This window comes from Pocillopora verrucosa, chromosome 8 (genome assembly GCF_036669915.1).
Source record: "Pocillopora verrucosa isolate sample1 chromosome 8, ASM3666991v2, whole genome shotgun sequence".
Lineage (NCBI taxonomy): Eukaryota > Metazoa > Cnidaria > Anthozoa > Scleractinia > Pocilloporidae > Pocillopora > Pocillopora verrucosa.
Genome location: NC_089319.1, coordinates 10,184,121 through 10,210,265, shown reverse-complemented (window position 1 = coordinate 10,210,265; position 26,145 = coordinate 10,184,121). Strand labels below are relative to the sequence as shown.

General features: G+C 36.9%; 3 protein-coding genes across 3 annotated transcripts; 1 reads left to right on the top strand and 2 right to left on the bottom strand.

Moving 5' to 3' along the window:
• Positions 1–3,061: 3,061 nt before the first annotated feature.
• Positions 3,062–11,083, bottom strand: LOC131778847 (uncharacterized protein KIAA0930 homolog). The gene is made up of 12 exons (XM_066171067.1): positions 10,974–11,083; positions 9,191–9,345; positions 8,155–8,198; positions 7,759–7,819; positions 6,665–6,742; positions 6,483–6,511; positions 6,120–6,192; positions 5,961–6,026; positions 5,724–5,798; positions 5,195–5,373; positions 4,121–4,299; positions 3,062–3,762 (listed from the first exon to the last, which is right to left on the bottom strand). The coding sequence occupies exons 1-12, from the start codon at positions 11,071–11,073 to the stop codon at positions 3,701–3,703; spliced, it is 1,101 nt and encodes a 366-aa protein (XP_066027164.1). The 5' UTR covers positions 11,074–11,083; the 3' UTR covers positions 3,062–3,700.
• A 77-nt stretch (positions 11,084–11,160) lies between these two features.
• LOC131778958 (GRIP and coiled-coil domain-containing protein 1) lies at positions 11,161–21,531 on the top strand. Its single transcript, XM_059095451.2, has 11 exons — positions 11,161–11,485; positions 13,110–13,408; positions 15,036–15,173; positions 15,569–15,658; positions 16,133–16,562; positions 17,098–17,376; positions 18,102–18,718; positions 18,896–19,020; positions 19,391–19,456; positions 19,904–20,033; positions 20,661–21,531. Exons 1-11 carry the CDS (start codon positions 11,401–11,403, stop codon positions 20,709–20,711), a joined length of 2,310 nt encoding a protein of 769 aa, XP_058951434.2. The 5' UTR covers positions 11,161–11,400; the 3' UTR covers positions 20,712–21,531.
• Positions 21,532–21,564: 33 nt separating this feature from the next.
• Positions 21,565–25,280, bottom strand: LOC131778959 (radial spoke head 10 homolog B-like). Its single transcript, XM_059095452.2, has 3 exons — positions 24,910–25,280; positions 23,732–23,866; positions 21,565–22,623 (listed from the first exon to the last, which is right to left on the bottom strand). Exons 1-3 carry the CDS (start codon positions 25,116–25,118, stop codon positions 22,341–22,343), a joined length of 627 nt encoding a protein of 208 aa, XP_058951435.2. The 5' UTR covers positions 25,119–25,280; the 3' UTR covers positions 21,565–22,340.
• Between the last annotated feature and the right edge of the window lie 865 nt (positions 25,281–26,145).

Here is a 26,145-nt window from a genome sequence, read left to right as displayed (position 1 = left end):
GGATTAAAAATCTGGGCTCTCCACATGGAAAAGAAGGGAACACTGGTGGACAGTTGATGCACTGTAAATAAGCATGAAACTCTTGTGTGCAGTCCTTACACAATTTATTAATACATCTTACAAGTTTCCCATGATTATCAAGTGTATAATTTATTTCAGTGACATATTTTTGTAAATAAAGTGTATTATTAGAACCAGTTGATTTCCAGATATGGGTGAATTATTTCTCTGTTAATCAGCTCTGTAAAATGAAATGATTGCTATTATCTGCTGGCTTTGGCTCATGCCACTTAAAACTAGAAGTTGAAGGTTAAAGCACTGATTGACTCTCCTTTATCAAAACTACAGGACTAGATTTGCCCCCCTCCCCCTTCTGCTCCCCATAAGATTGGGATTGGATCGAGATCCTGCCCAGTTGCACCAGGGTCCAGTCACTATTTGTGATCAATGTGTTGAAATAAACGTGGAAACCTCTGAAGCAATACACTGCTTTATTTGGTCATTGTTTCATACAACTTTTCATTGCTTATGATATCTAGAGTAGTTCTATGGTACAATCTTAATCTGAGGTAATGTTACTGGCCGTGATAAGACATTGTAAGACCTAAAAATGTCTGCATCTGATACACAACTTAAACATAACCAATTAATGTGTCGTGAATAACTACAGGAACAAATTATTCATTATTGGATTTTATGCTCCAATGACATTAGAAAGAGGGGGATTGGTTGCCTATCATTCTGCTGACAAGCACTTTTGAGGGAGATAATTTAACCCTTCAATGGCCATGATCTCATTGGTGATTCTCCTTACTGTCTGCCATACAATTCTTTCGATGCTAGTTCTGAGAATTTGGTACTGGATCAACTAAAAAATCCTCAAAACTTATATTTTTCTTCATTCTCATCATCTGTCTGATTGATATTGTAAGGAGAAATTCTGTCTTGGTCACATCATGGGAATTAAAGGGTTAACCTTGTACCAAAATTAGATGCTACAAATCCTATAATTCCCAGAATTGGCCAACAATATAAATCACTTCACAAATGATCTACCGTGTCGGGCCTACTCTTATCCAAAACAAAGCTATTTGCGTGATTACACAGGCTGGTCTCTCCCTTTTTGATGCCAGTTTGCTCCTGGCCATCAGTTCACACAACAGTAAATGGCACTCAGTAGTGATCTCATAGTTTATCTCATTCTGCCACTACTTTCATGCTGTGTACTATTACTAATTGAATGCCTGAAACTTTTTTTTCTTTCTTATGCCAGTGATGATCACTTTTCTACCACCAGCTCGGTCAAACTACAAATCCTAAGAGTAACCAATATATGATTTCCCCTTACAGAAATACTGCTAAGTCATTTAATAAGATCACGAGAATATAAGAAATGGTTGCCAACCTAAGAAGCATGGATTGTTTAAAAAATTCTCCATGTCAGCACCAAAGGGAATGTATTGAGAAGAGTAAGGGAAAAACAATACGTTAGGGAATAAAGGGTTAACATAACTGTTTTCACTAATGCGTTCTCTTTCAGTTCTTCCTGCTGCACTAATCTGATTCTCTAAGGGCCTATTTACACGGTACGACTTTGTCGCATGCGACAAGGTTACGACCGGCTTACTACACGAATTGTTTCGTGTAATCAAACCTACAACTCGCTTACGACTCTTAAGTCATGTCGTAGGCTGTCGTAAGCTTGTCGCATGCGACAAAGTCGTGCCGTGTAAATAGGCCTTAACATCAATAAGTGTACATACAGCATTTTCAGTTTTGCATTCTAGGCATATTATAAATAGAGGTAATACAAAGTCGACGCTGCACTGCAGATGGTAATTAGAAGGTTGCTAGCCATATAAAAAATATTGATTTCTTTCTATACATAATTATATATGATTGAATGTGCCTTTTGATAACATGCAACCTAGGAAGTTATAGATGCATTACCAAATATGTATTTTAAGCTGCCAACAAAAATGCCATGGACCTCTTGCAAAACATGTGTGCACATTTCAGAGGCTTTAACCCTTTAATTTCCAATATTGACAAATATCAATCACAAAATCAAAGACAACAAGAAAAGAGAGAAAGAAAAATATAAATTTAAGGGATTATTAGTTGATTCCACCACCAAAATTCTCAGGACTAACGTCAAACGAATGAGATTTTGGGAGTGAAAAGGTTACTGACAATGTGGGAGACTCAAACCATTTCTTTCACATAAATCCATTAAGACATATACAGATTTCTCTTGTTAGAAAAAGGAAGGTTTGAAGGCATTGTCTGACAATTATAACATAAGGTGCCTTCAAGCCAGCACGAGATTGTTGTGGTCAACCGAGGGGTGGATTATATTTGGCAATGCACGTAGATAAATAATTTAGAATTTGTACATTAAACCGTTATGACTGATTTATTTGATTTAATTACTAAGATAATATAGGAGGTTGCCTCACTTCCAAAATATCTGCAACATAAGATTAGAAAATGTCACCAATGAGAGAAACAAAAAACCAAAACAGCCCAAACTAAAAACGAAATTTATTATAAATCAATAAGTTCTCAATTGAAATGCCTCTGGCTTAGAAACTATATTTCAGGTTGATTACAAACAGAATTCATGTTACTACTAGCACATTGCTGTTCAGTTATAGTATCAGTTACGGTCAAAGTATGGTAAAGAACCACAGCAACTCAGGTGCAGCCGAGTACGTCCATTGATGTTCTTACAACATTTTGGATTGCCATTCTGTGATCTACTCATGTAGAGATGCAACCCACAACATGGAAATCTATTTGTTGTTTTTTTTTGTCATGATAAAGAGCAAAAAGTTGGTGTAATGGTGCTGTCAGTCTATGCCTCTGTCCTCGCAATAGATCATAAGTGGAGTACCAATCATGTACTATTTAAGCTTTATCATACTAGAAACTCTTCTATTGGCATACAAGAAAACTGACCTTTCATAATTTTATTTCCCATGGTAGTGTCACGTATGTTAAATATGCAGAGACGTGCAACACATTAAGGGATTTTTTTCCTGAGCAAAAAAAAAAAAAAAGGGTTACCTGGTACAATATTAAGGTCTGAATGGAGTAGAACCCTTGGGGTTCAATGGTAGAAATAGAAAAAGCAGCGGCTGGAACCTGGGAGAGGGGGAGAGTGGAAACCAATGATGAAAGATTCTCAATAGCTGGAGTGAAAGGAGGATAAAAAAAAAAACTGGGAGAAAAGGGGGGTGGGGGGTGGGAAGGTTTGCAGAAGTGAGAGACATAAAAATTAGGAGGTAAAGAGGAGAGGGATGACGAGAAGATAGAGTGAAATAAGGCTGGGTAAAATCTATACAAGCCTATAGAGCCTGTCCAGTTGAAGCTTATTATGGTGGTTTCCATAGCATGAAGTGACTTGGGATATTACTACTCCTCCAGATGGGATGCCAGTTTATTGCAAGGTTATCCCTAATACTTCATCAGGCTTCCTTGACAATTTGTGTGTATCCATTTATACTCCAGGGTGGAGAGAGACACAATGGAAGTTAAGTGTTTTGCCCAAGAACACAATGAAATAACGAAGGTGGTCATTGTCACTGGCTGTTCAATAGTTTTGACAACCCTGTAGTGTTCCAGTGACTGTTTTCCACTGACACATTATTTTTAAGGGCACATAACCATTGTCTAAGATTACCAGAACTTTAACACATTATATACTATACATCAGACCATACTTGAGTTTCACCCATTGCTGAGATGATGACAATAGACCTGCTAGGCAACAAAGAAAAAAATCAAACTTGTCAGGATTGAACAGCTTGGTTACTCATGCCAAAATTTATAATCAGTGCTTTACATAATTTAAAAGCCTCTGTCATATTTGGCAACACTCTGCATAATGCAGTGCAGTGACGAGAAAATGGAAAAAAAAAAACCTTTCAGACTAGTACTAACAAAGAATAGAAATTTAGGGAGATGACTATTGAAAGAAAAGTTTACCTTAGAACCTAATTATTCGGATTTATTTGTTCTTATTTCACTTTTTTCACTTAATTTAGTATCTACACAACAAAACTACCTACATCTTGCAACAAAAAACAGTATTTCTGATTCAACAACTACACTAAACCTTTTTTCTTTTTGTCTTGACTTGTATCACTGTATTTTGCACCATCGAGATCTGTTGTCCATCTGGACTCTACACCACAATTGTAGCATTTTTCATCTTGAACTTGCACTTGGTGGTTTGTCGAAGAGGAAAAAGTTGAAGAGGAAAAAGTAGTATTGCCACACTCAGCACATGTTCTCCTAAGGACAAAGAAACAAACACGAATTAGACTTATCATGAATATTTCAAAATCAAAATATTAACTTCTCCAATATTGAAAACTTTAAACTCTCCAACCTGTGACCTTTTGGTTGCAATGGTAAGCATAAAAAAAAATTTGGTGATTAAATCTAACAGTCAGGGCCCTGTTGTTCAATGGGCAGATACTGCTATCCAACAGATAAATCACTATCCAGTGGATAAGTCTTAAAAAACATACTGCGCCATCCAACAGATAGATATTTATCTAGTGGATAGAGTTATTCACCCTTCGAACAGCTAGAGCCAGAAAGTTGTCATTCTTTGTTTGGTTCTCCTGTAACAAGCTATGAAGATTTCATCACCATTCATTCTTTCTTTCTTTTTTTTTTTTGAAATTATAACAGTGATAGAGAAGCATCCCATTCCATATTTCTCTCCAACCAAATGGACCACTATACTTGTAAGCATTCACCCTTTGACTCCCTATGGTGACCAACAAATAATTTCTCCTTACAGTAACAATACAATGTCAAGCAGAAAGGTGCTGAGAAGAAAGAACAACATCAATGTTGGGAGTTGTGCTTGAATTAGCCCTTTAACTCCCAAGATCAAATTGTTAATTCTCCCCTCAAGCTGCTACATATTTCCTTGTAAATTAGTAATGAGAACTTGGTGTTAGATCAAGATAACAACTTCTAACTGATAAGTTTGAATCTTCGCATCACCTATTTGCTGGATAATGTAAGGATATTATAGGGAGAAGTTTTTTGTTGATCACTTCCGGGAGTTAAAGGGTTAAGAACAGATTCTCCAAGTTAAATTATAGAAAATGCACAACAGACATTTGAAAGTAAGATCTTAGGAGGGAAAGGGTTTATCTACACTGTAACATACCATTCACTATTTTCAGAGTCCTCTAAACCACTTCTCTCCTCCAGTCCTCTGTGTTGTGTAATTGCCATCTCTGCATGGCCTTTTCCACCTGGACCTTTCATTTTGATGAACTCTACGTTAGCTGGACCTTTCCACCAACCCATTGAAACTTTGCGAGCAACCTTACTGGCTACACTAGCCTGGGTCAAAGACACAACACAGGTCATAATGATTAAACCATGGTCTTGTCTTGTCTTGTCTTTCTCAAGGGTTTTTAGGGTGTAACAAATCATTAAACCCTTTGACCCTTGAGAGTGATTGGCATGTAATTTCTCTTTACAATATACCCCAGTGAATTACACATAAAGGACACCAGAAAAAGGAAAATGATCACTGACTAAAGAAACTCTTGATTGTTCCACAAATTCTGCTTGTCAGTACCTTGGTAAATGTATGGAGAACAGTATGGAGAATATGCATACTAATGTAGTGTAAAGGGTTTTAAAAAGGGTATGAAATATATAAAATAATTACTGTGCTGTATACTTACTCGCCCATCATAAACTTTTTTGAGTGATTCATATCTTATTGATCCTAGGAAGATAACTCCTTCCACTGATTCAGTCTGGAAACAAATTAATAAAGAAATCTGATTCAAGTGTTTGTGACAGAATGTAAGGACTCTCTCTAGCCACTTTTAGTGTGTTAAAGTTGAATAAGGCCAAGAGTGATTTTTACATCTTCATTTGTAAACCAATTGTTTGAATGTTGATTTCAAAAGCAATACCTTATCTTTAGCAACCAATTCCACACAAACCATCTCATTTTCTTGTAGTGCAAAGTCTCGGAATGTCTATCACAAAACAACAAAATTTTCAGTATTGTCATGGTAGATGGCATTTTTAATGGTCGAGCCAGATATAAAGTAACCAAGATTGTTATTTACCTCTTCAAAATTGTCCAGAATAAAAAATATGTTAGGGTATGAAATTTCAGCAGAACTTCCTTTTGAATCCATTCTGAATTCAAGAAAAAGAGGTGTCACACTTTACAGACATCAGAATTGTATGAGAATCAAAAGGACTCTCAAAGTCTTTATAAAATTAATGTTGATCATTTTAAGTTCAGTCTGTAAATAATTCAAAACTAGAGACAATGACAACTGCCATACAACACTTGCCCTAAATTTTGCTCTAAAAAGTCTACCACTTCTTATTGCACTATCCCATTTTTTTTAAAGGACTTCTCTCAATTGGTTTCCCTGTGCTTCTCTCCAATCTCAAAGTTTAAATGGACTGAAGTAACTCACCTCCTTCGATTCGGTGAAGCATATACCTTCTGTGGATTTAAATTACAGAAACAATATTCAGTCTTTTAGGGACATTATTGAGTTGCAACAAAATCTGTGGCAAACTTTTTGATCTTCATGTCAAATAAAGAAATTTGCAAGTATAAAAATAGATGTTGATTCTGTTTTGGAGTTTTACTGACCTGTGATATTCTACTGAGTACTCTCATTTCTTTCTCTTGAGGCTTTGTACATATTGCACAGGTCAGTGTGTATTCAAACTGCACAAAAAATAAACACCAAATGTAATGGCACATCATAAGCATACCAAACAAATTTTTATTTCAAGTGTTTCAAGGAAAACAAAGTAGTCAATACTAACAGTGTAATTATTCTTCAAGTCAATAATATACCAGAAAGAAAACCGTTGGTATTCATTATCCCTCAAGAAGGTGAATTTTGGAAATTTTTTAACCTCCAATCCCCACTTAATCCCATTCACATGGGTCTTAGGGTTCTGTATTAAGCATAACAATATATTCAGTGGCAACTGAAAATTGGAAAATGTTTATCTCACTTTGAATTCAGCCAAAATGGTGGCAGCTTGGATTACTGACATTACCTCAATCTTAAGCTTGATTCCTCAGAAAAAAAAGTTATTGCACAATTTTTTTTTTGTAACTTTCTTTAAATGTTCTACCAATGCCTGTTTTGAAATATACAATTATGAAAAAGATAAGTCACCTGACTTGTTTAAGAGATATGATGGGCCAAACTTGCCCCATTAGAGCCTTTGCTAGTACTTATCACACACGCCATTTCATTGTTTCACAGTACATTTTTATGTTGGCTGGAAGCAAGTGTTTTTTAGGTAACACTTGAAAAAACTTGATATCTTAGGGAGAAAGTCTCAAGGAAAAATTACACAATTTCAAACGACATTGACTCAAAACGTTCCTCACCTCATTGCTTTCAAGATCTTAATTTGCATCCTTGAGTAAAGGGCTTTGTGCACACTTTTAGCAATACCCTTTTTTCCCTTAAATGAATTTGTTTTAAAATTTCTTCGATATATAGGGGATAATTCATACACAGAAATTAAGCAATAAAAGTTATAGGTCATTGTGCTTGTTCAAGAGGTAAAGAGCACTGTACCTCTTAACCTGGTCCATTGATTTAAAAACAATGATAACCATGTTTTTTCACTTCTAAGGCACTGTACCTTACACATAAGCAAGCTCAGATGATAATGCAAACGAAGTAAATTTCAAAATTCAAAAAACATTTTATTTCTTACTTGATGCAGAATCAGGTTGAGATAAACAGATTCTTCCCAGTCAATTCCTGGGTCGCCCAAGCTGTTAACAGTAAAGAAGGTATCAAAGGTTTACTCCTAAAAACATATGGAATTTCATGCATCTCATGGCAATCAATGTACTAACAACCCTTTCCCTCTCAAGATCTCATTTATTAGTAATTCTCCTTACTGTCTGCCAAACCATTCTTTTAAAGTTAGTTTGTAGAATTCAGCATTGGATCAACTATCTAATGATCCCATAGTTGATATATTGTGAGGAGAAATTCTCTTGGCCACTTGTGAATGTTTAAGGTTAACAGTAGACATAATGAAATCAGAAACAAAATCATACCATATGAACAAACTGTTTATATCAGCCAAATTCTAGAAACAAACCTTGGAAGAACTTTTGAGTCTTTTCTGAACACAGCTATTTTTGACTGTGGAATAATGCAAAAGAAAAATGCATGGTTAGTATCAAATTAACAATTTATAGAAGATTCTACAATTCTGGAACAAAAATATATTTCTGCAACCAAGAAACCCTTCAAAATTCAGGTAAACTTTCAAAGTGAATAGATTTCTTATAAATAGTGAAATAATAAATGCATGACCCCAACATTGCACAAGAGTATAATAAAAACCCAACTAAATACAACATTGACAATGGAACAAACTAAAAGTTCACATCACCACCAAATACTTTCTTACAGCAGTGATTCATCATGTCCTCAAAATTTACAAAAGATGCACAAATTTAGTCTCAGTTGCATCCCTTTGAATGCACAAAACTATCCTCTCTCTATGACCATTATAACTTGATGACTGTTAAATTCTGCCATAACAGCCTCCTTGACCATTGCTGGCAATATTTTACAAAAGTCTTTGTTCTTCAATTCAATAAACATGCTCTGTGTTTCTTTCTGTTGCTTACTTAGGAGAATGGTGTTAAGATTTCTGCACAGCCCCATACTACTGTAAAACAAAGCTGTAGTCCCAAAGGCAATCTATGGTTTTCCCCACTGTTTTCTTCATCCAAGAACTTTATGCATAATGAAGAATGGGGCTGGGCACAATCTTACCACAATGACCTCCCTTTTGATAATATGAGCTATTCCTGCAATTATATGGAAGTTAGAACTTCCACACCCTTAACCCTTTAACTCCTAGATCAAACTAGTAATTCTCCTTACTACCAGCCATTCAATTCTTACGATGTTAGTTCAAAGAATTTAGTATTAAATCAACTAATTATTCCCAAATTGATATTTTTCTTTATTCTCATTACTTATCTGTTTGATATTGTACTGATATTGTAAGGAGAAATTCTGTCTTGGTCACTCATGGGAGTTAAAGGGTCAAATATGTGACCCTGATTTTGCACTACAGCATTATATCCACTTTCTTTCTAATAACAACTACCACTCCTGACCTCCTGATGATCTTTATCAACTTTTCCATCTTTACTTGAACTTTTCCCTCTCACATAGAAAAGAAGGTCATCTCTTGTTTCATCTTCAGAGCAAACAAAATACTGCGAGAATAGTCTTGTCCAAAACGACTCAATAGCCAAGACAATGAAACCCTCTGTATAAAACAAGAAAAGAAACATATTCTTACAAAATGGGCAATCTAAGTTTTCATTCAACATAATTTCATATTAAGTAACTTAACAAATAAGATATTTGCAAGGATAAAAACCAATTTCAACTTGTCAAATTGAGTTGTTGACCATTAACATTTAAGGCTCCTTCTCTAGATTTCACCTTTTTTGAGTGCACTTTTAATTTTGCATCATTAACCCTTTAACCCTAACAGTGACTGGCATCTAATTTCTCCTTACCATATCACTCTTGAATCAAACATTGAGTTCAGGAGAATACAGGAGCTGATCACTCACTAAAGAAGCTCATGATTGTTAGACAAATTCTCCATGTTGGCATCTTAGGAAATGTTTAGAGAACAGTATAGAGAATATGCATACTAATTTTAGGGTGTAAAGGGTTAAAACCAAAAATTAATAAAATACAAGATGTAAGCTTTCATGTAATGTAAGTTTAATCAGATTTGGTTTTGAATTGCATTCATAGGAACAGAACTCATGTCAAAGGTCATGTTTGTATTTGTTCTGCTTTACAAATAAAGGACACCAAGCCCTTTTCTGTATACTTTCACTGTATTTGTTCATGCCTAGTTTCCCAATATACTACATCTTAGCTTGTGAGTTTCATAAACATCAGCAAAAATCACATGGCGAAATTTGCTTGGGTTTTAACGTTAGCAAACTGATCATAATCTTTACATCTTTTAATTCATTTTATGTAACACTGAAGCTTGCTGTTCTCCTTGCTTCTAACAGTTAACCTTCCATAAATAACTCTTTGCACCCTAACATCAGTGTGCATATTCTCCATACTGTTTTCTATACATTTCCTAAGATGTTAACAAGGAGAATTTGTTTATCAATCAAGAGAAAATTTAGTTCCTGATCATTTCCTTTATTCTCATGACCTTACTGTGTGATGCAGGGGTTATAATGTTGGGAGAAATTAGATACTAGTCACATTCGGGGTTTAAAGGGTTAAGACACTACACATAATGTCTGAGTCAATTTGTCACTGATGGTGAAGTGACTCTCTGGGGTGGTGGCGAGTTTGCTATGGGGGCAACTTGACCAGACACCTCTGTATTCATATGCAAGAACTGGATGCTGTCGGGTTTAAGAATGGACAGGGTGGATAAATTAAGCAGAAAATCAAACGTGTTGACACAGCTGAAATGAACAAACATCTGAATGATTTTATGAAGAAAAACACGTAAAACTCGACAAGAGAGAAAATAGCATCATACTTCATGATACAGCTGTCCAGATTCTTTCTAAATAATGGGGAAAATCCGTACTAGAGTTTGTTACATTAACCTTATTCGAGCTTGCATACAGCTTGACCTTTCTCGAGCTCCTGAAGGGTAAAATTGTACGAGCTCAAAATATTCGGCTAGTTGTTGGCGAGATCAGCGTCTGCAGCTAAATCGTAGCATTCTCTGCAGTGTTTCACTTGATTTGTGTGAAAGTTAAAATAGGATACCAAAAACAACCACAAGTAATTTGACTCATCATCTGATTGTCATCCATGCTTCAACTATGGTTAGGGTCAAACTGAAACGTCAGATCACCGAAAATATATCCATTTTTTATCTACATGTGTTATAATTACCTTCACTTTCTTTATCAAGATTTTCTCTTCGTCTTTCTCGACATATACTCTCCAAAACTTTTGTTATTCCATCGATACCTGCAGTGTGGGCGGCCGCCATATTAACTTTCTCGTCACGTGACGAGAAGGCATCGGATTCTTTTCGTTTAATGTTACATTCACATATGACCCAGTCTTTCGCGCTAAGTGATGTAAACATACGTGTCGAACGCTTCTGATAGTTCAATTTTCCTACCGAGAATTCATGTCGCTGGTGTAGGGCTCTCTTCTCGTCAAAAAAACAAACCGTTGACATATGATAGTTTAAGAATATCGTGGGGTCTACAAGTGACCGACTTTTCCCTATTAAATGGCGATGAACTGCTAGCGAAGTATGATGCTAAAGGAGTCAGTACAAATATTTTAAGGAATAATCCTTCGTGTTTATATGGAGAAAAAATCACGCTTTGAGCTCATAAAACTTGTAGAGGCACAGAAAGAGCAACAGAATCGTTATGAAACAAGACTTAGAGGTGAGGAAATGTTTTAAAGTTTCATTTAGAATGATATGTTTAGGTGAATGAGTATTCGGCAGTGATCGATTAGTACATGTAATTACATTATCACGTTGTGTGTCGTATTGTATCGAAGTGCAATTCGTTGCAGCGAATAGCAGTAAAATTAATGAAAATACCAAGATTGATTTAACCAGCAGCGATTGTGACAACATTGCTTGGCACAGTGAGCAGAATAGATAATGTTAAATGTACGAGATATAAGATCATGAATCCAAAACAGGAAAGACATTAAGCACAGCTGAGTTAGTATCAAGCATAGGGTGATGTATGAAACCAAAGATCAATTAAAATATACTTGTTAAGATAATGTGGGCCCATTTTCTTAAGGCAGTTTTGTGATGCAGGTCATCAATGATGATAAGTAATTTTTCAGTATGTGAGCTGAAACTGCTTGAAATATATGCTCTGGGCAGGGGTTATCAAAGACTGACTGTATTTAACGTTGTAATCCTTAACTCCCATGATTTACAGTCAAGTCGCTGGAAGTTATGTGGCCCAGAATCTGGGTCATGTTGCCAAAAAATTTAGTTGCATTGCCCAAAACAAAAAGTCAAGTTGCCCAATTTTTTTTGTCATTTGTAAAAACACCTGTCTATTCAAAGTCTTTGTGGTGTTGTTAGAAATCAACACCACCTTAGTGATAAAGTTCCTCAAGGTTGGGAAATGTTTGTAAGTATGATACAAGTGAATACCAAACAGACAGTGCAATGCTGCATTTTGTTGTTATAGAAACAAGCAATACTTCACTTTGTTGTTATAAACAAGCAACGCTTTTACAGTTGTTACTCAAATGTATTTCAATTCTGATTATATGATAGATTTCTGTGTAGTCAAAGTCTTCATGGTGAAGTTAGAAACCAACAGTTCTTGATTGATAAAGTTTCTTAAGTTTATGAAATGTCCTTGAGTATGAAACAACATGCTAGAACCAAACGAACAACACTTCATTTGTTGTTAGAAACAAACAACACTTTTAGAGTCATGACTCAAACATATTTCCATTCTGATAATTGTATTCATGGCATTGTCGCAAACAAACAGTGCTTTAGTGATAAAGATTTTTCAACTATATAGCCTATTTACAGTCTGTAAGTCTGATCTTTTAAGTATTTGCTGCATTGGGTGACTTTCCTTTTTATTGCGGGTGACATGACTTACATTTTAGGCAACATGACTCAGGTGACTGGTTACATGACTTTAGGTGAGATGACTTTCAGGCAACTTGACTGGTTACCACTCCCTTTAGTGTCAAGGACAGATTTCTCCTTTCAATAACAACACAATATCAAGCCGAAAAGTAACACGAATTTAGAAAAATTTAAATTAGGGGATTACTAGTTGATTTAATACCAAATTCTCTAAACTTATATGATAAGAATTCTATAGCAGACAGTGCTTTGCTAGAGCAATGGTTAATGTTTCAAGATCTTTCCAGTTTGGCTTGAGGTTTTCATCCCTTTTGGGACAAAAAAAGAAGTTCTCACTATAAGTTGTTTAATCGTAATTTTAAATCAGGCTGATGTCTGTTTGAGAGCTCTTACCAATGTCCACAACATTACTATTCCCATATTCTCTTTAGATGTTGTCCGTGCCTACAAGAATCTGTTACAAGAAAAAGAAGCATTAGAAGCCACTGTCAAGGTTTTAACGAGTGGTAACACCCAGCCTACAAAAAGCAGTCAGAGAAATGAACCATCCTATAGCAGAGATCAGAAGGAAGTTGTCAAAGATGAAATCAGTAGTGATAAGGCTAGTAAGAGTGGTGGTCTAGCAAGTCCTTTGGGAGAAGATGGTTTTAAGAAAGGAGAGGTGCTGGATCATCCCCTAGCAGTTAAGGATGATGAAGGAAATGATGAAAGTCAATTACCATCTGACAAGGTTTGATGTGATGCATTACTAAATACTAAAACAGTGGATTGTGTTGAAGGCAAACTTTGATTGGCTACTTGAACTTGGAATATCCTTTGCTCTTCACCTCTGGGCAACTCACATGGGATTTGCACCCAGAAATATTTTAATGGCTGCAGTGACAAATGAGTTAAAATCATCTTCCTGTGCTATATTATCTCACTCTTTTAGTATATATTAAAGAAACTTTTAGGGCAGGGTATTCACTTCAGTGTTAGTGGCTAGCAGTAGATAATTAACTTGCAGCTTCACGGCTCACTAAATATCTACCACCAGCCACCTCCACTTCAGTGACTAGTTGTTAAATATTTAATTGTTTGATCCCAAGAGTAAAAATTGGTAATGTAAGGCAATTTAATAGGCTAGATTAGTCCTGAAAAGAGCTTTAATTTATCCTTTAAAGTAGCTGTTTTTTGTGTAAGTTTAGTTACCATATTTTCAAACAGATTGAACACTTAACAAACACTTAATCAACACTTAACTAGACCTGAGTGGGAGATGCTGTGGCTTCACAGTTATCCCTTTAACTCCCAAGATCTAGTTGTTAATTCTCCCATCTGGCTGCTATGCATTTCTCTGTAAAAAAGGTTACAAGGGTTTGGTGTTCAATCAAGATTATGACTTCTACCTGATTGGTTTGAATATTCTCATCACCTGTTTTGCTGGAAAATGTTTGTAAATTATGGGGAGAAGTTACACATCAATCACCTCTGGGAGTTATAGGGTTAATACACAGGATTCCAGGTCAAGAGGTCCAGGATTGAGACTTAGGCAGGTTTTTATGTTGTTTCCTGGGCAAGATACCCTTCTCTTACAGTACCTCTCTCCACCTAGGGCCCAGTTCTTCATAGGGTAGATAATGCTATCCAATGGATAAATCACTATCCAGCAGATAACTGTTAACAATACATACTACACTATCCACAGGATAGCAATTTATCCAGTGGATAGTGTCATCCACCCTTTGAATAACCAAGGCCAGGAGTATAAATGAGCACAAGCCAACTATCCTGGAGTTAGCAATAATCCTAGTAGTGTAACCATTGAGTGACTATCTTCTATCATTTCTCCTTACAGTATCACCTTGAATCAAATGCAAAGGTCATGATAATAGAGGAAATAATGACCAATTTAAGAAGCCCCTGATTGTTGAACAAATTCTCCTTGTCAGTCTCATAGGAAATTTATAGAGATCAGTGCAGAGAATATGAATACTGATGTTAGGGTGTAAAGGGTTCATACTGCAGAAACTGGGATAAGCTCTTGCTGGATGGGCAACTTGGTCTGAACACAGACTCTTTTTTCTTCAAGAAGAACTGAGCTAGTGCTGAAATTTATGAATTAACTGCAAATTGATAAATTTCCTAACCTGGTATCAAGAGATGATTATTCCTTATGGCTTTGCACTCAAACAACAGCTATTGCATGATAGAATTTCACCAGGAGAACTGAGTAGTCTGTGCACTCTGGTCAAAAGAAAAATTAGTTATATTTCAGTCAAGTAATGCATCTTTATAATATCTGTCTGAATTTGTGTCCAAATTGAAGAGCTATACTTCTAATTTTGTAATAAGTTTGTCTTGTCTTCTTAAACCAGGAAGACAACTCGTCTAAACATGGTGAGTTGGAAACCCTGCAAGAGAAGATAGTGACTCTTACAACATCACTTGCCACTGTTATGGAGCAGAAATCAAAGATGGAAGCCAGCTACCAGGCTGATAAAAAGAAAATGATGGTGTGTACATCCTTAAGTGCAGGGACATATCTAAGGGGGCTTCTTAGATACATTGAACACCTATCACTTTTGTGTGTTTCACAGTCTTGTTAGGAAGAAGATCAACTACATTACTGCTCTTGTGAACTGCTGCATTACATTCCTTTGACATGCATTTGCTAAACACACACACTGTACATTTCTGCACTCACCCACATGTAATAAAAAATACACACAAGAGTGTAACATGCATGTAAATTACACTAAGTCAGTCAACAAGTACTCATGAATTGTCTGTAGTAAGACAAAAGGGCAAGCATCAAGATACTAAATGGTTTCTTTAAAACTATTTCATCCAATGTGTCCTCCATGATTAAAGCATCATCTTGTATTTATTTGAAATCTAACAATTGTAGCAAGAACATGAGGCCAAAGTTACAGAGTATGCAGAAGAAACAGAAAAGCTGAATAAGAATGTGGAAACACTTGAAGAACAACTTCAAGAGGTCTGTACAAGAAAATGCTTCTCTGTTGAAGGAAGAAGTATGCTACAAAGAAACTGAATATTTTTATCCCTACCATCAAAAATAATAGTCAAAATTATGACACGTTTTGATTTCCAAAAGAGTAACCTACCTTTTCCAAGATTGTCTTTGAATGTGTGTAACATACAACAGTTGATGCCAAAACTTTAATGTTTTTAGTAACCTGGGCATTGTGGCACAGTGAAGTCCCACAGACTCCTCTTTTTTTCCATCACTTGATTGTCTGTTTAAACAATTAGGGGCTGCACAAAAAGGCGTTCTTCAGATGCAGTTTGTGACATCAATTTATAATGACATAACTTGACAGGAGTGGCATGTAGCTTTTTACATGTAACTAAGCATGTATGTAGTGACATATGTAAATTTTTTAGCGATGCAGTAAGGTAGTCAAGAAAAAAAATCAATCCATGATCAATTTCATTTGTCTGCCCACAGCTCAAGCTGCGCATGAGACATGAACAGCAAGCTCGTGAAGAAGAACAAAACAACCATGTCCTCATGCTGCGTGAACTTCAAATGCTGTTGTCTACAGAACGCTCCACAAAGGAAGATCTTGAACAACAGTTAGAAGATGCCAAAGAACAGATTGTACTATCGAAAAAGTTACCCGGTAGCAAAACAGAGGAATATGAACGTCAGATTGCCTTGCTGCAGCTTGAGTTACAAGGAGTTCAGAAGAGGTTGAAGGAAGCAGAGCAAGCTTCCACAAGACCTTCACCCCTACTGATTCAGTTGCAAGAGGAAATGTCCAAGATGAAGAAGGAAAATGCTGAGGCTGTCATAAGGGAGCAGAAGAGAGCCAATGATGCTGAAGAAAGGTTGAGGATTATTACAAGTTTAGAAGAGTGTAGAGTAGCAGATTTGGGTATGTAATGAATTAAATGACTTTTATGGGGTACTTTACTACCTCTAACTCCTAAGCAGACTGCATTCCCCTCACCTTTTCCTATTTATGGTCATAGAGACTTCAAGAGGCAAGGAAGAGGTGGAAGGGGATGGGGGCATAGACCACAGCTGAACAATTCTGTTTAAAATGAAGACTTGGTTGAGCAAATGTCCTATGAAGAGAGAAATTTTTTTTGCCAACTTTGAACACTATCACATTCCAACTCCAAAGCAGAGAAAAATAAATCACAATCCATTTTAGTACATGTACAATCATGTAATATTTTTGAGGAAAAAGGGGTTATTTTATATTGAAGCCTTTTCTTGTGAAGGAAAATGAGAAATATAGGTACATCCTTTGTCAATAGATCTAATCAATGATAATATTAATACTATAAATAATAATGATGATAATTATTATAATAATCTTCACATAACTGTTACATTTACCATTAGTATTTGTACATTCTCAGAATCCTTATTGCTTTAATTCATTATTTTTTGTTGCTGAACAGAGGTGAAACTCTCTGAGTTGTCAGAAGTTGTTGGCAATTATGAAAAGCTCAGACTACAAGACCAGCAAGCTATACAGAAACTGAAAGATCGCTTGCAGAAACTAGATTCAGAAAATGCCACGTTATCAAGACAGCTTAGTATAGATGAGAATCAGATGCCAGACAATGAAAAGGAACTGAGAGAAAACGAAACACCAGAGGACTTGAAAAAGCAAGTTTTTAAGTTGAAAGGATTACTCAAGATTGCTCTTAATTCTTCTGATACACCAGTGAATTTAGGTAAGTAATATTTCTAGACAAGAGCACAAAATTAAGCACAGATTTGATACTTGAAGCGTGAATTTTACAGTAAGGCTAGGTGAGGTGAGATCTGAGGTTTTCTCTTTTAAATTCGCGTGAATACTACACGTGAAGCGTGAATTTTTCTAAAATTCGTGCGTGAAACGGGATCAGGGCCTCTTCACTTTGCCACGCTCTACAATGTTTAACCCTTACTAAGGTACTCAGTTGATAACTGAGTTCCATGTTAAACAGGGGAAAAATGAAGGTATGATTTTGACCCACTTTTGAATTTGCTTTTGAATTTTTTCTCTTGCTTTGTCTTTCCATTTAACGATTTCTGAAAACGTTTTTGAATATTCTGTTGCCTAGTGTGTGAGGCTTTCCCAAAGGAGATGCCTAATGTTTAACCTTTTAAACCCTAAGAGTGACGAACATCTAATTTCTCCTCACTGAAATACTTCTGAATCATTCATTAACATCATGAGAATAGTGGAAATGGTCGCCAACTAAAGAAAATCTTGATTGAACGAATTCTCCTCGTCATTGCCAAAGAAAATTTAGAGAGAAGAGTTTGGAAAATATGAATACTGTTTTAGGGTTTAAAGGGTTTCTGGGTAAGCAATGTTGTCAACTCTCAGATTCTTTCAATTCGATGGATTGGTAAGGAGTGGGTAAACATCATTTTGATATTTTGTTTTTTTCTCTTCTCTTCTCAAAATTAGAGGAGCTAAGCAAGTCAGAGTTAGAGTCCTTCTTTGCCAACGACCCGTCTCACAAGGTTTGTGAACAAGAGCTGCGCCAACTGAAAGAAGAGTTTGAACGGTATAAAGTAAAAACACAAGCCTTACACAAGAACAAATCTTTTAAAGAACTAAGTGAACAGTTGGAAAATTTGGAAGCATTAAAGAAACGTAACAGGGATTTAGAACAGCAAACTGAAGAGTTAAAAGATCTGGGCCTTGAAAAGGAACGGGATCATAAAAAAGTGATCTCCAACCTACGAGATCAAGTCAAATTGCTGGAAGAGAAACACAAACGTGAACAAGAAGAAACAAGTACTGTTTACAAACAAAGACTTGAGGAACTGGAAAGACAGGTTTTAAATCAAAGGGAAAGAACTCTTGCGCTAGTGGCAGAAAAAGATTCAGAGATTGAGACGCTGAGAACCCGTAGTCCTTCAAGTAGTCCTTCAGTAGAGAATGTGGGTAAAACAAGGCAAGTGTTTTCTTACCCGAGAAAGTTTGTGGAGGTGAGCAGTGGGTCCCAGGCCACTTTGGACTCTCCCCAGTCTTCCGATGCGGATGTAGCTGTTCATCAACTTTTATCCAAGCCTTCTGGGGTACGTGTGTTTAACTCATCCGCAAAATTAGTTTAGTTGAGCAAGGAATTATTAAAATCTAGAACATTTCAAAAGTAATGACCATTCGAGTTCTGTGATAACACACGATATTTCTTTATTTTCCTTTCTGTTACGTTTCCCAATAAACTGATGAACTGAATAGAACGTGATTTTTAGGTTAGCAACAGTGAAAGCACATTAGTACATTACGCTCAACAACAAGCCAGAAGGGATGCAGAAAGCGTTGCGATACGACGTCAGAAGAACGAGTTGGAGGCGTCCCTGAGAGATGCTGAACTAAGGTTGGTGTAAATTTTTAGGTCGCAGGTCGAGATTAGTCATGCATTTGCAGTAAGCTACTAAGTCAGTTGGGCTTTTACTGCACTGAACCCTTTGCCATAGGATTATTTTATTCCTCTTTCCTGCCAGGTAGCCCCATTGATAATATTATGTGTACTTTTTTTTTTCAATGGTGGTACGTGTGTTAAATCTCTTGAAGAGCACGATATTTTTCTTAAGAATGACTTCATGTCTTGCATTCTCCTATTGGCTTGTGTGTTTCTGAACAAACTGTAGAGCGAATGCAAGCAAACTAACCTTATGACAGCATATCCCGAAACATCCTGTTTATGTAAGCGTTTCTAAGCAACATTGATTGTTTTCTTTTCAAAGAGGTGAAAAGCTGATTGATCAAACCAACGTTCTTAAGGAAGAAATCAGAAAACTGGAAAGAGATAGGTAAGTTTTGTCCTTTCTTAGTGGATCGTAAATGTAAAACATAGATTGATGTAGTGTGCAAACATTCCCAGTATTTCCAAAAGGTAATAGTAAAAGGAGACACAAAAACTGGGAAGGAAGTAATAAACCTTTTTACGACAAAATAATCGTAACTTGGATAACAGAGAGATGTGCATCTATTGGTTGCTTTTATTCTCACAGTGTCGTTCTACCGAGAGGGGATGGGTGGGTGATCTGCAATGAACTTGCAAACATCCTTGAAAGGGATTTTTACTCACTTTGTAAACCTGCGGGGCGTTCATTCACTTTTTACCAAAACATAAAACTAACGTGCTGGGCAGATGCAGCGTTATTTCCAGGAAACTTTACGTCAAGGGTGCGATATCCGCTTAACAAGTTGAATTACGAACTGCTACTAAATAAAGGCTCGTTTGCTTTATTTTTCAGATCTCGCGAGAGTGCCAACTTGGAATACCTTAAGAATATCGTGCTTAGGTTTATGATGAGCACCAGTTACTCTGTCAAACAGCAGATGATCACTGCCATAGCAACCGTTTTGGAATTCAGTCCCAAAGAGGTATTTCCACATCTTTCCCTTGGAAAAATATAACAACAATAGGAATGTGTAGAGCATCGTCTCGTTTTGATTTTTTCCCTTTTTTTTATTTAAACAAGAAAGCACGTAGCAATTTGTTCCGTTTAACGCGCAGAACAAGTCATTTTTTGGGTTTTCTTTTTTGTTCTATTTATTTATTTATTTATTTTTTGGGAGGGGGGGGGGTGCGCATTCAGCTAACTAGAGGGAAGCTACTCCTCCCACTTATGGTTCGTTCCGTACTTTTGCGCTCGCCTCGCGCGGCGAACGAAGCTAGGAGAGAGGGCTTACTTGTCGTCTATCTGCACGGTAGCCGTACTCACCACTGACTCAGGTCCATTGTGGGGTACCTTGCTCTCAAAGCGTTGGTAAAATTAGGAGGGCCTCTTGTGCATTGAATACAAGATCGTCATTTGCTGCCCGTGTCCCTTTTCTCTTTACCTTTTATGTTTGTGCGATTTTTTTTTTTTTGAGACAGAATTGATATTTTGTCGTCTCATTTAAGTTGAGGGTAGTTTTGCACAGCGCCAAAAGTGACTCAGAATATTATGACTGTTTCGTTAATGTGTGATTTTTGTTTGTTTGTTTGTTTGTTCTACCTTACGGCAGCTGAGTCAAGTGAGAAAAGTCCAGTCAGCTTCGTGGTGGCCCGGAACATAAAGTGGCGGCCAACCTCATCGGTAACCGCCCTGCTTGGGGAGGAATTAAAATTTCAAAAATGATCCTAGTAATTTAGTCTCGCACCCAGACCTTCCACGGCTAAGCGGTAGGATTTGGGTACGCGATTACTAGTACGTAACTTTCTTTAAAGAGTATTTTATTACAGGGGTGGGGAGGGGAACAATTATTTTTCAGGAAGTCAAATATATAATATATATTCATGTTTTCCATTTGTACGTTAAACGATAATCAATCGGTTACAAACATACTCCCTTTGAGTGAAACTCTCCTAAGTTGTGATAAATCGATTCGGAATTCATCGTCCTGCTCACTGGAATTACTAGATGCATTAGTCAGCCCGAGTTACTGAGGTCTTTACTGTATGGGAAACGGTTTCGTGCTGTCATCTGCAAAGAACACAGATGCGCCCAGGTGTTCCCAAGTTTTAACTCGCATATCGACCCGTTGATTTCACGCGTTAGTTGTTGTCGTTGTCTTGTCAAGTTCTACCTTTACGGTAGACTGCGAGCAGTCGCCCCTTTTCGGCGAAGACTATCGTGCGAGTGAAAAAGAAAAAATGATTGATGTCAGCAAAGCGCACTCCTAGAAATCCGCGCAGTGCACTAACGCCACTTTTATTTTTTTTTCCTCGCTTATTTTCTTGACTCGCGCGACGGACCTCGCCGAAAAGAAGGGAAGTGCTTGTAGTGTAGTTATATGACATTTCACGAGAAAACCACACACGTAAATTTTTTAAATACCGTTTAAATAATTGTATCACTAGGCAGTGGGGATGGTTGGGATGTGAATAACAAATAAATCCAGAATTCAATTAACGTTTTGTTTGTTATTTAATGCTACCCAGACTATATATCAACTATACATACATATTCTTTTCGTCCAATACTGCAGGGTGCCTCCTTTGCATTTTGTGGCCCTTCTTTGTATTTTTTTTTTAATCTCACAATTTTCATGTTATGTTGACAAAATGTTTCGTTTAAAGTAAAAGTCATAAAACTCATTTTTTATTAACACGCATTGTTTATATAAAAAGGTAAACCTTAGTCTATTGTCCCAGGAGTGAGTTATCCTGGCAGAAGAAATTTGTGTTATAGGTAGCGAAAAGATTTGGAACCGAGATCTTCTCATAGATCAAAACGGATTCGTATCTTACCCACCCAACGGAGGTAAAGGGTTTTTATCTGAAATCAAAATTCTTACAACCAAAGACACAAAGCATGTGATCGATTTGTTCTAGAACCTGACCAGAAAGTAAAATAAGTGACGTTAATTACTCGCTCTGTGGCTCGACAATTTGTAGATTTGCTCCAGATTCTGGGATTTTTGAAGGCTCCAAGTGAAGATAATATTAATCGTGGTTTTTCAGACTCTTTCCCTTTTTCTGTATTTTTGTGGGCTTGTTTGATTTGTTTGATTTTTTTAATTTGCTCATAAAAAGCCCCAGTAAAACTGGTTTGATTCTAAAAATTCTCTGAGACATTAGCTATGCGCCCGCACACCGAAAGATCAGAGGCAACGACCAATCACCGCGCTCTAATTTCAGTTCGTTTTATATATATCTAAATGGTTCATAAATAAATGCATTTGGGAATTAATATCAATTCAATCCTAGTCAGAACCACTAAGCAAGGGATTTTTTCTTGAAGGTACTGGCAAACCATATTTGGCGCGGATTGACTGCCTTAGCCTCACGCTCCTCTTCCTCTCCATCTTTTCATCTTCTTTGCTGGGAAGTCTGTAATTTCTCTTAAAGGCGCTCTTTGCTCGGCGTTCACTTTTCGTCCGTCGGAATCCATCAGGCTCGTGCCGGCCGGCTGTTGAAACGTCTTCGAGGCTGTTGGATTTAAGAATTGTAGGGAAGGGCTTGGAGTCACTCTCATCAGGCTGGAAACTATGGGGAAGCAAACTTCAATAATTAGGCGGGTTTCTCAAAAGATGACTGGACAAATCATATTATCCAATGCAAGCCTCGTTTTTCAAAGTCTTCCGGATTAATTGCTGAATGGAATATGCAAACCTAGCCTTTGAAACAGGCGTCATTGTCATATACTTGCGTGTTATCATATAAGCGGCAAATGCGAGGGAAGCGCGTAACTCTCCCTCCTCGCGCTCCCTAATTCACGCTCTCCTCACGCTCGCCCATTGCGATGTCATTGCACCCGTCCCTCACGCTCTCCTCGCGCTTTCCTCGCGTTCGCTTTTGTCAATACACACGAAAAACGCGAAAAATAAGTGACTGTAAATCGAATCCAAGGGTGCCATGATTCCACCAAACGCCCTCTTAAGATAAAGGTGCATTTCTTTGAAGAGAGGGGGACACGAATTCAACATTACCGGTGTTGCACCATTTTTGTTCAATTTATACTAAAACGGCAACTACTGTAAAGGCCCGTTTATACGGTTTCAACATTTGACCAACATTCGTTCAACTAAAGTTGAATCACAACGCGGGACGACAAAGGAAAAGTTGAATCGATGTTGAATGAAAATTTAAACCGATTTAGACGTGATTCAACACGCTTTCAACAAACTTTCAACATTTGTTTATGTTTTCAACAATGTTGGACGACCTGTTCAAACGCACAGAACATTTGGTTCAACAAAGTGTTGAATACATGTTGAAGCAAATGTTGAAACCGTTAACACGGACCTTAATATGCCATAGAAATCGCAAAGATGTTGTTACACTTGGCAACATTTTGCGAGTTTCTGGAATTCACCCATCTGTGACGTTCCACGAAAAGTTGCAGCAACGTTACGCAAAAATTGTCGTTGCAGATTGTTACATAGTTCTGATGCAGTTTTCAAGTGTTTCCTTTTGTTGAAAACGACAGTTCAATTATTTCGAGTAGTTTTTAAAATCCCTTTTCAAATGGCGGAAGTGACTGATATTATTTGCACTGAAATGTTCAAAGAGTCCATTAGGCTCCTGCATGTTATGAATTATAGAGAACCATGTTATCAAAATAAAAATTAAATGAAACTTGAGATAAACTTACAAAGCAATACTTGCTGGTGGAGGAAGCGTTGCGGCATCCTTTTCACATTTTTTATTCTTCTTTTTCAATTTTTTCTTTAACTTTTCGTTTGGCTCTGATCCTATGAATTGATCCTTGTAAAACCATCCTTTAATGCTTAAAGAAAACAAAATATTGGATTCAGTTACACACAGAAGGAATGTGCATTACTAAGACGGTATAAACTGAAAAGCAACCAACAAGTAAAAAGAACCTTGGAAGTAATTTTTACGTGACGCTGCCGTGCACCCCTCGACGAAGATTGTGTGACAGGCCGTCTAGCGTCAACTAAGATAATCAAAATGGATTAAGAAATATTGAGTTTCCTTATTGAAAGGCATAAGACTGATTAGTGTGACTAATTTAATTAACCGTCTCAATAATCACTCGCAAGATTTCTTGGAGAGAAGAACATTTTTGTACTTCCCATTCACTCTCCAGTTGAGTAAAGGTACGAAATAAATTCCTAATCTCAGTAGTGACTGCTCTTCTAACACACTCTTGAGAACGAGAAAATACGTTTGGAGTGTTTTGTTCTACGACTTTAACTTTCGTGAAATCTATTATTAACGAATTTCAGAATTATTCTTTTCATCAAAATTAAAATATTTATCTGCCTGATTAGCAATGACAATTGCAATGAGACCGTGGGTAATCCTGTAATTTACAGTCATTTTGCTTGATTTCAAGCCAGCTTAGAGATCTCAAAAAGCAACAAGCACACTACAAATTTTAAATTTACATTCAGTGACATTCGTTTGAAAAGGACTATGATCTTTATAACTTTGAGAATTGGAGTTTTCGTGTTTTTAAGTTCCGAGTTTCCGGCGAAAGCCCTTCATCATCATATCTGTCTAGTCGGGCACATTTTGCGAATTTCTTGATGGTATAGCGTATCTTCGGCAGATGATATTACCAAGAAGGAAAATACTGCAATGTATTGTTTTTACAAGTTTCGACGTTAGATCTCTTCGAGAGGCCATAGATTAAACAACAGCATATTACACCGCAACGCAATTCTTCAAAGAGCAGTGTATTGTTCTTTAAGGACAATGAAGCGTTCGAAACAGTACTACCGGAAGTAAAGATAAAGCCGGGCAAAAATTTAACGCAAAAGACTTTTCTTGCGATGTTTCCGTCGCCCAGAAAATTTATCATACCTTTTACCATTTGCATATGTATACATTCCATAGCCATGCTTCTTGCCCTTCTTCCAATCTCCATCGTAAATATCCCCATTAGCGAAGAAATACGCTCCTTCACCTTTCCGTTCGCCGAATTCATCGTGGCGTCCTGAAAACTTTTCTACATCCACAAAATCATCCTCGATTATCTTGTCTTTTCTGTCTTTATCAGGTTTACCACCCATGTTACTCAATAGTCGGCGAGAAATTGAACCAGCAGCAACAAATTAGGTCGTCGAGAGGTTCCCGAAGATCGATAGTTTCGACTGAGTATATTTTGACTCAGTGACGTCACTAACACAAACAGTCTCTTGTCATGTAATACCCGCGTAACTTGTTTATCAATTGAAGGCTGTCAAGAACAGTTGTCATCGCGAGATAACAAATTTTACAGTTTATTGGTGGCACATACAGGTTTTCAACATTCGTTTTTCGAAGAGTCATGAATTTTGGGTATGAAATTGTTTTCACGTCGAGGAAAGGTTACTAGTTATTTGATCCGCATGATATCCTGGTGAAACAACTGAATCATCTCTCTGACACCGGAAACACTTAGGTAAGTAATTTATTGCGTCTTAAAGGCTACAAATCAAAATTAGCGCTTGTTAATTTCTACCTTACATTTTGTTGATTAACACCTGTAGTTTCAATTAACTTTTTAAACAAAACAAAATGTCGAACAGAACAAAGTAATAGAACAATCGCGATCTGTCAAAATTCTTGCTCCTACGCATTATGCAAATTACATTGCATCACGTCGCGTCTCGTCCGTCTCCCAAATTTGGAGAGATCAAATAATATTACATCAAACGAGTTTCAGATCTCCTTAGTTGAGCAATAATTCATTTGAAAATTTGGATTTGCTTGACAGTTCTGATTACGGTTTTGGCCCGTAGTAAGCATCCATTTTTCTCCTCATTTTCAAGTTGTACTTATGTCCCTCTTTTGCAGGTAGAGGTGCTGATACTTCACGTCATTACCTTGTGACGCATGCCAGTTTTTTTTTTCGGAGGGGAATAGAGGTGGGGGGGGGGAGGTAATGGCTCACATAGATTCATCAACAATGGTATCCCTAGTTTCTTGAAGCTGTACATGTGACAAAAATTATTGATAATACTGCATTGCAATTATTTCCCTGTCTCGTCTTATCATTTAAGTCTGCATAGCGTTTAGTCAAGGTAACTGACACTGAATGTACATAATGGGATTAAC

Coding starts and splice junctions, on each gene's coding strand:
- LOC131778847 (XM_066171067.1), bottom strand. CDS start 11,073: ATGGCGGCCGCCCACACTGCAGGTATCGATGGAATAACAAAAGTTTTG. Junction 8,199..9,190: donor TTGATAAAGATCATCAGGAG/GTCAGGAGTGGT, acceptor ATTATTCCACAG/TCAAAAATAGCTGTGTTCAG. Junction 6,027..6,119: donor TTCTGGACAATTTTGAAGAG/GTAAATAACAAT, acceptor GTTTTGTGATAG/ACATTCCGAGACTTTGCACT.
- LOC131778958 (XM_059095451.2), top strand. CDS start 11,401: ATGGAGAAAAAATCACGCTTTGAGCTCATAAAACTTGTAGAGGCACAG. Junction 11,486..13,109: donor TTATGAAACAAGACTTAGAG/GTGAGGAAATGT, acceptor TATTCTCTTTAG/ATGTTGTCCGTGCCTACAAG. Junction 16,563..17,097: donor GTGTAGAGTAGCAGATTTGG/GTATGTAATGAA, acceptor GTTGCTGAACAG/AGGTGAAACTCTCTGAGTTG.
- LOC131778959 (XM_059095452.2), bottom strand. CDS start 25,118: ATGGGTGGTAAACCTGATAAAGACAGAAAAGACAAGATAATCGAGGAT. Junction 23,867..24,909: donor ACATATGCAAATGGTAAAAG/GTATGATAAATT, acceptor GTTTTCTTTAAG/CATTAAAGGATGGTTTTACA. Junction 22,624..23,731: donor CCACCAGCAAGTATTGCTTT/GTAAGTTTATCT, acceptor GCTTCCCCATAG/TTTCCAGCCTGATGAGAGTG.